Raw genomic sequence first — 14,288 nt, forward strand, 5'->3', positions numbered from 1 at the left:
GGCTCGGGCGGCTGTTTTGGATGACGCCAATGCGGGATCCGAAGAAGGGAAGCTCGAGCTTGGTGGCCGAGTGTCGAAGAGAAGGCTTTATGCCTTCCCGAAGACAGCGAGTTGCGGTCCTTCCGCGAGGGAGGTTTTCTTGTCTTTGAAGCGAGGACTTAGCCAAGGTACTTTCGAAGTTTTTATGCATTCTAAGTATGAGTTTAATTACTTATTATGACTAACCTTATTAACTCAAATATATCATAGGCGGTCCGAGGCTTCATTCATGCCTGAAGGTGGGTAGATCATTCACTAGATCTTGCCGAAAAGTGATCAAAATGCCGAAGCGGCAACGAAGGCCTGTAAGCTTGGTTGAACTTAAAAGAGACCACTCGCTCGCCTGTCGAGATAGAAAAAGCTCACAAGAATCTTTGAGTCGGCCTGCAAAGCTATGAGTCGCAAGCAAATCTTGCTCTTGAGGCCCGAAACGGGCTCGACGAGGCTTGCCCTCAGTTGTTGTCGAGCTCAAACAAACGAAAGAAGCTGGCGGCCAAGAAGGAGCAAGAGCGGTTTGTTGCGAGCAAGCGGCGTATGATGCTTGGGATGAAAAAAGCTTCGGCGGCTTAGCGCCCAACTTAGAGGAGTTGCCGGAAAGCGTTCGCTCGGAGGTATGGGGCCGCGCTTTGGACGCTGCGGAGTGGATGCGACGCGGTACTCCGTATTCCGAAACAGCATTTATTATCCCCTGCGTTACGCTTAGCCCTGCTCTCCGGCGCCAACAAATGATCTGTAGTGCCTACCCACCTTCTTGCTCCTTCGATGCCCCGATCACAAAGGACCCTTCTCCCCAGCTCGGCCGAGTGGACGAAGTACTCGAGGTGAATTGGCTGAAGAGCCAAAAAGAAGAAAAGAAAAAGACCCGGAGAAAGAAAAGACAAGCAATCTGTTGCTTAGTCCTTTCGTAGTTTTTGCCTTATTTTTTGCTTTATTGTTTTTTTTTTTTTTATTTTTTTTTTTCGGATGTAAGGGGCCATATGATTGCCCCGGTTTTGTATGCAACATTTCTTTGAGAAATGAATACCTTAGCTCTTTTCTTCTGTTTTATATACACGTCACACTACAATATGCTGCCATTTATTTGTCATTTTGTATGTGTCCAGATAAAAGCTTACATGAACTAACAATCATCATTCCACTACGAAGTAGTTCATTATACTTGTGATTTTAAGAAACACAAAAAGTTTGACCTGGGCACCATAATTTCACCACTTGCCTTCTTTGACGTTTGAAACGGAAAGTTTGAGGTTCAATATGCTATTGAACAACAAGGCTCAATGATTTGTTTTATGTTAGTGCTTTACATATTTGAGATTTCTTTAGCCGTGAACTTGTTGGACTTACAATTCCTGTGTGATGGTTTGCAAGTGATTAATTTTTCTTAGACTTGTAGCCCGAGGAGCCGAACAAGCACTAAGGTCATTTTAACACTTAGGTTTTTGCCAGTGACTAATTTCTCTTAGACTTGTGGCCCGAGGAGCCGAGCAAGCACTAAGGTCAGTTTAACACTTAGGTTTTTGCAAGTGATTAATTTCTCTTAGACTTGTAGCCCGAGGAGCCGAACAAGCACTAAGGTCATTTTAACACTTAGGTTTTTGCCAGTGACTAATTTCTCTTAGACTTGTGGCCCGAGGAGCCGAGCAAGCACTAAGGTCAGTTTAACACTTAGGTTTTCGCAAGTGATTAATTTCTCTTAGACTTGTGGCCCGAGGGGCCGAACAAGCACTAAGGTCAGTTTAACACTTATGCTTTTGCAAGTGATTAATTTCTCTTAGACTTGTGGCCCGAGGAGCCGAACAAGCACTAAGGTCAGTTTAACACTTATGCTTTTGCAAGTGATTAATTTCTCTTAGACTTGTGGCCCGAGGAGCCGAACAAGCACTAAGGTCAGTTTAACACTTATGCTTTTGCAAGTGATTAATTTCTCTTAGACTTGTGGCCCGAGGAGTCGAACAAGCACTAAGGTCAGTTTAACACTTATGCTTTTGCCGATACAGAATTGAAACGAACAGAAGCCTCACACAAAAGGAGATTCTTTTCTTAATAATAATATCATCGTAAGTTATTTACATTCCAAGGGCGAGGAATCACCCCTCCATCCAGATCCTCTAAACGATAAGCCCCTACACCTGCCATTGAGGTAATTCTATATGGCCCTTCCCAGTTAGGACCCAATTTTCCCCAGGCGGGATTCTTTGCTACCCCCACTACCTTTCTTAGTACCAAATCTCCTGGTACCAAGGGCCTGGTCCTAACTCCCTTGTCATGTGTCTGCTTGAGCTTCTGCTGATAGTTGCCCATCTTCACATTGGCTATTTCTCTACTTTCCTCAATAGTATTCAAACAATCATTCATCAGATCATGATTGCTCGCTTCGTCATACTGGTCGGACTTCAGGGTGGGAAAACCTGACTCTAATGGTATTATAGCTTCCATTCCATACGTCATTGAAAAGGGGTCTACATTTGATCTTCGGGGTGTAGTCGATAAGCCCATAATACATGAGGTAATTCTTCTACCGCTCCTTTAGCGTCATCAATCGTTTCTTCAAACCTGCCAAGATGACTTTATTTGTTGCTTCGGCTTTGTCCATTTCCTTGGGGATAATACGGTGTGGAATATCCATTTCTTATTCCCATTTTGCGCGTGATACGCGGAAAACCTTGCTATCAAATTGAAGACCATTATCGAGATATCAAGGTGTGTGGGACCCGAAGCGAGTTATGATATTTTTCCGAGATGAATCTTTTTGCATCACATCCCTAATGTTGGCTAATGGCTCGGCCTCCACCCATTTCGTGAAGTAATCCGTGCCGACGATGAGCCATCTCCTATTACCCGTTGCCGAAACGGCCCGACGATATCTAAACCCCACTTAGCAAAGGGCCATGAAATTTGGACAACGGATTTAAGTTACCTCTGGTTGATGTACATTGGGCGCAAACCTTTGACATTGATCACACTTCTTGGCATACTCTTGAGAGGTTCTCTGCATGCTTGGCCACCAATACCCTTGGGTCATGGCTCTATGAGCTAATGATCTTCCTCCAGTGTGGCTCCCACACACACCCTCATGCAATTCTTCCAACAGAGGTTCCACGGCTTCAGGATGTACGCAAAGGAGGTACGGACCTGCATAGGAACGCCTATAAAGTTTTTGCTCCTCCGATAGCCAGTAACGGGGTGCGCTTCTTCGTATCTTCTCGGCCATTTTTCCATCCTCAGGTAGTATTCCGTGCTGTAAGAAAGCTATAATTGGGTCCATCCAGCTTTGGCCTACATGAATGCTGTGAACCCGTACTGCCGGGATGCTTGTCAAGCTAGAGGACAACAAATCCTCCACCATAACCATACGCGGTAACTTCGATCCCAGCGAAGTGGCTAACATTGCTAATGAATCAGCATGAGAATTATGTCCCCTTGGGACTTGCTGTATCTTGAAACTATCAAACAAACCCAACACCCCCTGGACTCGTTTCCATTAGCTTTTCATCCGCTCATCTTTTGCCTCAAAATCTCCATTAACTTGCCCGACCACCAATCTGGAATCACAGAACACCCTCACTACTTTCCCTCCCAAATGCCTAACCATCTGGGTGCCCACTAAGAGAGCCTCGTACTCGGCCTCATTATTAGTTGCTGGGAATCCCAACCTCAATGACTTTTCAATGACTAGTTTCTCGGGGGATATCAACACAACTCCTACCCCGGCTCCCTTTCGATTTGATGCCCCATCCGTGTAGACTTCCCATGGAGTGATATTTTCCATTCCAATGGACATTATTGTCATCACGGCATCTTCGGGGTGAGCCTGACCGTCCGTGAACTCGGCCACGAAGTCGGCAAGGATTTGCCCTTTGATAGCTGTCCGGGGCATATACTTGATATCATAAGCTCCCAGCTTGGTTCCCCACTTTGCTACACGACCCGTATAATCCGACTTCCGCGTGAGAGCTTGTAGAGGCAGGCGGGTGAGTATTACCACGGTGTGAGCTTGGAAGTAATGAGGCAATTTCCTTGTTGCGTGCGCACGGCTAGAAGCGCTTTTTCCGGCGGTAGGTATCGTTGTTCAACTTCTTGCAAGGACTTGCTGACATAGTATATTGGTTTTTGGACCTGTCATCACTTTCCGTATTAAGACAAGACTTACGGAGTGATTTTGTAACTTCTAGATAAGCATATAGCACTTCTTCCTTCTCGGGCGTCGATAATATCGGCGGTCTAGATAGGTATTGCTTTAAATCCTCAAAAGCCAAATTGCACTCGTTAGACCACGTGGAAATCTTTCCACCTGTGCAAAAGGCGATAAAATGGGCGGACTTTTGCCCGTGGACCGTGAAATGAACACATTCAAGGCTGCGATCATGCCGGCTAACCTGCACCTCTTTCGGGTTCCGAGGGGATGCAATCCTAAGACGACCTTAATTTGGTCGGGATTAACTTCAATGCCCCGATGAGTAATCATGTACCCCAAAAATTTTCCCGAGCCCACTCCGAAAGAACACTTTGATGCGTTCAAGCGTAACTTATATTTTCTTAACACCGAAGGTCTCCTGCAAATCTGTCGAATGGTCTTGTCCTCTTACTTTTGATTACCATATCATCGATATAAGCTTCCATGTTACGTCCCAACCGCATCAAACATTCGAGTCACCATTCGTTGATAAGTGGACCCCGCATTCTTTAGACCAAGGGCATTACTCGGTAATGGTAGTTACCATTCGGGGCACGAAAAGCCGTCTTCTCTGATCATTCGGTGACAACGGGATTTGATGATACCCTTGGAACGCATCCAAGAAGCTCGTTCGGGGGTGCCCAGTTGCATCCACCAATTGGTCAATTCTAGGAATAGGGAAAGGATCCTTGGGACATGCCTTATTCGGATACGCGAAGTCAATACGGACTCTCCACTTCCCATTCTTTTTTTTACTACGAGGTATTGACCGGCCATTCGGGATAGAAGATCTCCTTGATCGCACCGGCTTGCTTTAGCTTACCAACCTCCTCTTTGCCTCGGCGTGCTCTTGAGATGCTCGCGAGGAGGCTGTCTAGGCGTCGCATGAGGGTTAATATTCAAATGGTGGAGAGATAACTTGGATTAATTCTGATACATCATAAGTCGTCCATGCAAAAACATCAATATTATCTCGCAAGAATTGAATCAACTCTTCTCTTTCCTTTGTCGGCGGCTTGGATCCGACTTGAAAATACTTCTCTTTATCTTCCCCCAATAATTACCTTGGTTAGCTTCTCGGCGAGATCCTTCATCCTCAACTAAGCCGACTTCCCAGAGCAGCCTCTCCTTTAATTGCTATGATGTCTCGGGAACTTCCCTTCCAACGAACCTCGGCTTTGTGCGAATAGTGGCGGACATTAGACATTGCCTAGCCACCGTCGATTGCCATGTAACACTCCCACGCTTCCCCCAGGTAGGGTACTTCACCATCACGTGTAAAGTTGACGAAAGCTGCCTCCATTGCATGCAACCACGGTCTAGCCAAAATGGCCGTGTATGGAGAATATGCCATAACAACTATGAAGTTTACCTGTGCTTCCGGAACCCTCACACACGGGCAGCTAATCATTCCTCGTGGGATCACCTGGTTTCCATCAAAACCGACCAAGGGATGGTCGTATTTTTCCAAGTCCTCCTCTTTCAACTTTAACCCATTGAATAGGTCCGGATACATAATCTCGGCACCACTTCCATCGTCCACCAAGACTCGTTTCACATCATATCCCAGAGCACGAACCTGACGACCAATGCATCATCGTGGGGTTGAAACGTTCCTTCTTTATCCTTATCAGAAAAACCCAAAGTAAGCGACTCCGAGGATCTGATTCATTTATTTTTTTGATGATTCTCTTCCACGTCTCATTCCCACACTTGTTTTGAACGGTCATGACCCGAGAAGGTTTCCCAAAGTCTCCTCTCGGTTGGGTCGAGATGACGTTAATAGTGCCTAAAGATGGTTGAGGGGTCGACCCCAAAATTTCCGAGTACCAAGTTGTTCCGATTCCGTTCGGCTTTGCCAATAAATGATTGATCTTCCGTCACTAATCAATTGATTTAAATGATCACGCAACGTCCGGCACTTCTCCGTGGTATGTCCCTTATCCTGGTGGTAATGGCAGTGGAGGTTTTGGTTCCTCATGGATGCATCTCCACTCATTTTGTTTGGTGGCCTAAAATATGGCTCATGCCAAATTTTCTCCAGTATGTGATGTACAGGTTCCTTAAATAGTGAGTTAACTAGAGGAGACTCGGCGATCCTCGGATGGCTTGTAAAGTCTCGCTTGGGCCGAATACCTTGAAACCCCCCTACCCGAAGATCCTTCCTCTCTAGATACCCTTTCATTTTGCCTTTGCTTTGCATCTGATCCTCTTTTACGCGCTTATATTTATCTATCCGGTCCATAAGCTGACGCATGTCTGTCGCGGCCTTCATTGTCAAAGACTTCCTTAAGCCATACTCCGTGGGAAGACCCACCTTGAAAGTTCTCACAGCTACACTCTCCACATCCCCATCAATTTCATTATACGTTTCCCAGTATCGGTCAGAATAGGTTTTGAGTGTTTCACCTTCCCTCATAGACATAAACAATAGAGCATCCAAAGGTTTTGGAATCCTTGTACAAGTTATGAACCTTGCTCCAAATGCCCTAGTCAATTCCTCGAAAAGACCTCGGGGAACTTTACGCAAAGCATCAAACCACCTCGTAGCCACGGGCCCCCAATCGGCGGGAAAAACTCTACACATCAATGCCTCATTATTCGAATAAACGGCCATCTTCTGACTAAAATGACTAACATGCTCTACAGGGTCAGTCCTTCCGTTATACACAGTAAAGATGGGTTGGGAAAACCTACGAGGCAGCTTGGCCCTGTTTATCCTTGCCACAAAAGGGGATTTGGCAATTTGTCTCAGGGCTTTACCCATTGCATCACTCCCGTCCTCGCGATATATTCCCTCAGTATCGGGCATCCTCGTCACTTTCAGCTGCTTTGCCCTAACGCCCGAAGACACACTAGCACGGGTCATACTTCGAGTAGGCTCAATCATTGGGGGATGACTTCCTCCTGGGTTTGCTTCCGAACTATCACTGGAAGAGCTAGCATTACCCTTACGTCTCCGCTTCTTACTATCCACGCGCTTGCGTAAGTACGCTATCTCAGATTGCATCTGTCGCAATACATCGTCGCGAGACATGTGCCCCTCAGTTAACGATCGTTGCTCATCCCTCTGACCGCCATCATATTCCTTCACCACCCCCGAAGTATGTCCTTTCCCCTTGTCACGCTGGAGACTTACAGCTACGTCTCTGCGTCGTGAACTTACTGATTCTTCCCCTTCTAAATACACCCCCGCCATACACTTCTAAATGGAATATGCTATGCTGTTGTTGTTCCCACAGACGGCGCCAATTGTGAGGACCAAAAACTCATAAAATCAACTTCCAAACGTTACTGCTGCTTTATTCATTTAAGAGTTCTCATACAATACATTTGGTAGAGAGGGTTCAACAACAAAAAGCCCCTATTCGTAGTCTCGTGATTCCTATTTATACTATTCTCTGTTTTCATCGTAGCCTTACACCTTGCAATCTGCGGTCCTTTTCCTGTGACACTTGTCTGTCGGCAATGGAACAAGATTCCACTTTGCATCCCGCATTGTCATCGTATCCACGTTAATGCGACGGATAGAGGTGATGCTTGTTAATTAATGCGGCGGGAATGGTTGTTGCCAAGCATTTAATGCAACCTTCAAATCGGCTGCAATACATCCAGATATTTGTAACATGTCTCTTATGTAGTTATCGTCCACGCCACCTCATCTTCGGGCACACCCGGAGAGACCTCATCTTTCATTTTAAATGTTGGCCTTTCTTTCTTCGGGTCCTCGGGTTCTTAGGTCCTCGGGTCCTCACAGTAGTAATTATGAGAAAGTTGGAATGATGATATAAGATATTTTATTTTGTTATTTAAAGAACATTGATTTTCTAGGTTTAAATTTTTGAAACTTATAATTTATCTAATGAAAAATTTGATGACACGTGCCTTTTTGTTATCTTTATTTATTTGTTTATTTTTTAATTTTTTTAACAAAAATTAGTTGTTTATTGTTGGAAGATGATGATATTCGTTATCATTCTTAGAAGTTTTTAATCAGTGGATATATTGCCTTTAGTACATAGGTATTAAAAAACTATTATAAAGAATAGATATTTATATACTAAATAGCTACCCTAACTTTATGGTTGATTAAAATTCTTATATGAATGAGATTAATTTTTTATGGCATAATTATCAAAATTCTTAAAATTTATGTCTCTTTTGATTAATGTAAATTTCTATATACTTTAAAAATAAAATATAACAAAATTATAAAAATATTACGAAAATGTTGTGCCATTCTGTTGTGTTTTTAGAAATTTTTTGTTGGCTTAATTAGCTTTGTTGAGCCAAAATTCACTGTTTCAATACAATTTTCTTGGGTTGACTTTTTTTTTTTTTGTGTGTACCATTTTAAGTAAATACACATAATTTTACACACAAAAACTTACGATAAAAACACTTTTCACACTTTATGTTTGAGGTAATTTACAATTCATCTTTAAACTTTAAAATCAAACAATTTTTTCCTTAATATTTTAGAAAAGAGTAAATATGTCATATTATTATTCTCTTAGTTAAATCCTAATGAAAACTTACGATTCTTAAAATATTTTATTATGTAATGTCTAAAATACTTCCACTAAATTTTAACATCTCAATTTTTTTTTTCCATGTATTTTGTGTTTTAGATAGTAGTAACTATTAGAAAGTTGGAATGATGATATAAGGTATTTTATTTTGTTATTTAAAGAACATTGATTTTCTAGGTTTAAATTTTCGAAACTTATAATTTATCTAATGAAAAATTTGATGACACGTGCCTTTTTGTTATCTTTATTTATTTGTTTATTTTTTAATTTTCTTAACAAAACTCAGTTGTTTATTGTTGGAAGATGATGATATTCGTTATCATTCTTAGAAGTTTTTAATCAGTGGATATATTGCCTTTAGTACATAGGTACTAAAAAACTATTATAAAGAATAGATATTTATGTACTAAATAGCTACCCTAACTTTGTAGTTGATTAAAATTATTATATGAATGAGATTAATTTTTTATGACATAATTATCAAAATTCTTAAAATTAATGTCTCTTTTGATTAATGTAAATTTCTATATACTTTAAAAATAGAATGATTTATATTTTTGTTTTGTGATATAAATAAAATTTAGACCTTAATCACTACTTTTTTTTTTTCCAGCAAGCACGTGCTTTGCCCATGCTGCCCTAACTAGTAGTGGTGTAATAGGTATATAAAGGACTCAAGATATAACATAATTGCACTACTTGTTGGTTGTTAACTCAAGTGGTAAGCTTTCAAGTTTTTCTCTCAAGCTCTCAGTTAATCATTTTTTTTAGCTTTCAGTTTCTTTTCTCTACTTTCCAATTTTAACATATCAGTATAAAATTGTGTACTAGGTTGTGATTTCAAGAGCTTGTATAAATACTAGTAGGGGAAAAAAAAACCTGCATAACACTAGAAATTTACGCATCTATAATTTTGTTATATTTTGACCTTGTACATAATTAGGTTGAAATTTTGCATTAATCATCGAGCCAATGTTGTGCCTCTATTGTCATTTTCTGTGATTTTTCAACTTTCAAATCTACTTTAAATTTCAATAAGCAGAAGTTAGTTATATATTCTTGAACCAAAAAAAAAAAAAATTGAACAATTAGCAAATCTAGAGGGTGCAGTGGAAATAAGGAAGTTCACCGATTAGGATATTCTCAATAAGTAGAAGCTAGTTATATTATATACCCAGGGATAAGAAGTCAAAAAAGCAATTAGAATATTCTCAATTCTGAATAGTTCACTCTCACTTGATGACTGAACTCAATCTGATATATAAGAAGCCATATCATATATGGGTAATGTTAAAGTGCATAGTTTGGACAATTGTTAATAAATTATATTATAAAAGTTTTAACATTACTTTTATGAGGAATATAAAAAATTGTCATAAAAATTAATTATTTTATCATTTTCTCATAAAATATTTGTAAAAATAGTTCCTAACGGTATTTTAATTTTGTGTCAAGTATCCTTTTTATTACACTTTAATTTCATGCCACATATCTTTCTAAAATTTTCATTATACCCTAATTTCATGTCATTTTCATTTATTTACATGCAAATTTATGTATTTAAATATAAAAAATATTTTATTTGAATTTACTATCTCCACAATACTATTAACGTGTAAAACCTATTATTTATTAGATTGAAACATAAAACAAGTATTATAAGCTAGGTTTTTTAAATTAAAGTCACAATTGAACACAACGCCTTTTTGTAAGTCACAAATCAAAATTCTAACGGGGCAAAGAATAAATATAAAAGCAACTCGTACAGGCATCTGTGGGATGATTATCTACAATTTTAATCATGGGGATACTCAGTAAGATTTTTGTCGCTTGGAGTTGGATGTTAAGGATAAAACATAGGTGAAAAGAATAACAATCATTTAATATACTAGAATATGATGTGATTGAAATGAGGCCACACACATATAAAAGGTGATGGGGCATTATTATAAAGAGTAACATTATAAACACAACTTTTTTCTTAATAAATTTCATAAGTGATAAATTATCAACGGTGAGTAAATGGGTCTATAAATATCAACTATGTCTATTACTCATAGTTGACCACTAAATATTTGTGAAATTTGATGCGAAAAAAGTTATGCAAGCAGCATTTGCTTTATTGTAATTTAAGCAAACTTTCGACGGTGGGTAAACTTGCCGTGTATTACTTTCTCTTATTTTGGAGGAAAGTTTTAATCAATTAGAAAGTGCCACACACTTTTTTTTTTTTTTGAAGGCAAAAGTGCCACACACTTGAAGTAGGAGTGCATCTTCGTAAATCGCAAAAAGTTTAAACAAAAATTATCCAATACTTTCGGAGCAATGTTTGTCATCTCATATAAATGGCAATAATAGTTAAATGAAGGGCTTAAGATCGAATCTCATCTATAACAAAAATGAAACTAAATATCTTAACCTAATGATAAAGAATGGTACCTCCCCTTCTTCACTATCTACCTATTAAAAAAAAAGGATCATATAAGAGCGAATACTATAAATTAAAATACATATCATATCTATTGAATATTACACGTACAAAACCACCAATGATAGTAAATAATAATCTTTATAGGTGTAGCCCATACAAATCCTATTTTATCTATAATGTGGGCTTAGAGCATCTCCAATAGATGCTCTATCTCTACTTTTTCTCAAAAAAAGCTCACTATTCACGCTCCAACAGCATCTCTAAACACAAAACTTTTCCAATTTTTTTTTGTGGAGTTGCTATAGTAGTTCTCTTAATCTAGAGAACACTGTAGCAACTCCAAATCAATTTTTCTACTTAAAAAATTATACCAGCTACTATTATATCTATTCTTTCTCTCCTCTCCGGATTTTTTTTTTCTCTTATTCTCTCCGTTTCTCACATAATCCATACACAAAACACAAAACAAAATCCAATTCTTACAATAAAGTTGAATCAGAACAAGCAAATATGAAAGAAAGAAAAAAAAAGAAAAAGTCGAACTGACCCAGCTTGGTGGTGGGGAGGAGGACGAGTGGCGGTGGGGCGATGGACGTGGTAGTGTTGCATGGTGAACGCTGATCTCCACCGGCTTTGTCCTTTTGGTGACCTCGATCTCCACCGGCGGAGGAGCATCAGTCTCTCTCTCTCTCTCTCTCTCTCTCTCTCTCTCTCTCTCTCTCATGTGAAGTAAACGTGGTTGTTGGAATGTTCTTGAGGTGAAAAAGAAAATAAAAAAAGGGGGGATAGAGATAGGAGCGAACATTGGACACTTGTGTGGCGGAGAAAAACAAGAAAAAGAAAAAAGAAAAAAAAATGAAACGTGTATGGATGAAAATGAAATGAAAGAAAGAAAAATAATATAAAAAATAAAAAATCCTAATTGAAAAATACTACCACAATATTTTCATAATATTTTTACAATAAATTTTAAGTAGCAGATTGTTATTAGTTAATATTAGCGAGTAAAAAAATAATTTCAGTGGTGGGTTTAAATTAGAACTAGTAACAACTTTCCACATTAATTTAGTTGTGAAAGTATTGTGTAAAATGTTGTGAACATAACACTTCTCATTGAAAAATATAGTTGTTAAAAAAAGAATAAATGATGATTAAAAAAAGAATAAACAATGAATGAAAAAATAATATTTAAATGAGATAGAGAATGGGATAGAGAATCTGTTAGAAAGTGTATTTGAAAAAGTGAGTAGGTAAAAGCTAAACGTCACTATTCAATCTCCATACAGTAAAAAAATTTGAAAAATCTACTAAAAATGCTCTTAGCGATAATGCACATTCTTCTACTCTAATTAACTCGTGTGCCATGGTGGACGAGAGTCCATGCTTAATTTAGCACGTGAGTGAACAAGAGGCATCATATATACATACACACACACACATATACTAGCCTCATCACATCATTTTTTTTTTAAAGTTTAATATAATTTTTCAATTTGAATTTATCTATTGTTAGTGAGATACATAGGAAGGAAATTTTAAGAAACTAAAATTTAGAATTTGAAAATGAGTAAATCATTGGGTTTAGTGCGTGCTAGTTTTTAGGAAAAAAATGCATCAAATGTGCATGAGATATATTTAAATAGAGAGTGTGCTAATTTTTAAGAAAAAGAGTTTCTCTCGTATTTTTTTTTTTTGAATTACAATTTTGACCATATTTTTTATTTTTTAAGAATAAGGATTATCTAATTAAATTGAGGATATTTTTGACATTTTTTAAAACCATAAATAACTTTCTGAATCCTCTTTATATATATATATATATATATATAATGCATTTTTTCTTCATATGTCTCTTTAATCACTTGTAGATTCTCAATTGAGAACATTAAACGAATTCTTTTAATATAATTTCCATACCCTTAGAACTTTTGCCATGTTGTTGGGAAATTAATGTTTTGAAATAGTTAAATTGCAAAAGAAATAGAACAATATCTTTGACTATCTACCAAACATATATATATATATATATATATGTATATGTGTGTGTGTGAAAAACACTATTTTGGTCCCTATATTTTGGTAACAGTTAATTTAATCTCTATTATTTTTAATTTACAATCAATTTAATTCCTACCGTTAACTCGCTAATGAAAAATTCCTACGTGGTTAACAAGTTTTTAGTTGGCACACTTATTATTTATGTGGCTACTAAAATAATAATAAAAATTTTATTTGACATTTAAAAAAATGTCACATCATATTTAAATGGATGAAACAAAAAGCAATTTTATTTATGTGGCACACTTTTTAAAAGAATAGTTTTTCGGCAGTCCAATTCTTAATCAAGTTAATTCTTTTTTCTTTCTCTCTCTAGTTTAATTTCTCAAAATTTTTCATTTAAAATTGAAATTGTTCTCCACCATTGTATGTGTACAGAAGTACATATTCAAAATTGTTGAAGGGGTGGACTTTGGACTCCTTTGATCTTTATCCATTAAATCTTAATCTGATTGAAGAGAAAACAAGTAAGAAAACGAAATTGCTAAAAAAAAAAAAGTAAGAAAAGGAAAAAAAAAAAAAAAATTTGCTGCATTTGCACATGTTTCACAAAATTATCAGTCATTACTCATTACACAAATTCAAACACACCCACCTGTAGAGCCAAAAACTAAAACAAAAGCCAGAAATCTTAAAAACTCAAACAAAAATCAGAGCCAAAAAGCTTTGTACCTAAAAACAAAACCTCTCCACTTGCAATCTCAAACTAAAACACTTTACAAAACCCAGATCTCACCACCATCTGACTCTTGGATCTATGGCAGTGAAACAAAGACGATGTCTACGGCACTGGTTTCACACCCTACTCACATATTCAATTCATAGTGATTTGTGTAACAACTTGATTGAGTTTTAGGACAGCTTTATTTCTTTTGATTTTTTAGACTACTATGAGATTAATGAACCAATTAAATTAGACTAAAAAACCTACAAGAAAACAAACAGAAAGAAAATGCATATATAATGTACTTTCAGGAGCAAAAATTATCATCTGCAACCACTTTCTCACTACTTTTAAGCATTTAAGAGCTCGTCAAAACTTTCAACTTTGGTA

The 14,288-nt window shown here is 37.8% G+C and overlaps 1 protein-coding gene across 1 annotated transcript; it reads right to left on the bottom strand.

Annotated features, from left to right (window-relative positions):
- Positions 1-3,520: 3,520 nt before the first annotated feature.
- LOC142609157 (uncharacterized) lies at positions 3,521-3,916 on the bottom strand. The gene has a single exon (XM_075780774.1). It carries the CDS (start codon positions 3,914-3,916, stop codon positions 3,521-3,523), a length of 396 nt encoding a protein of 131 aa, XP_075636889.1.
- Between the last annotated feature and the right edge of the window lie 10,372 nt (positions 3,917-14,288).

This window comes from Castanea sativa, chromosome 9, assembly GCF_040712315.1.
Source record: "Castanea sativa cultivar Marrone di Chiusa Pesio chromosome 9, ASM4071231v1".
NCBI classification, from domain to species: Eukaryota; Viridiplantae; Streptophyta; class Magnoliopsida; order Fagales; family Fagaceae; genus Castanea; species Castanea sativa.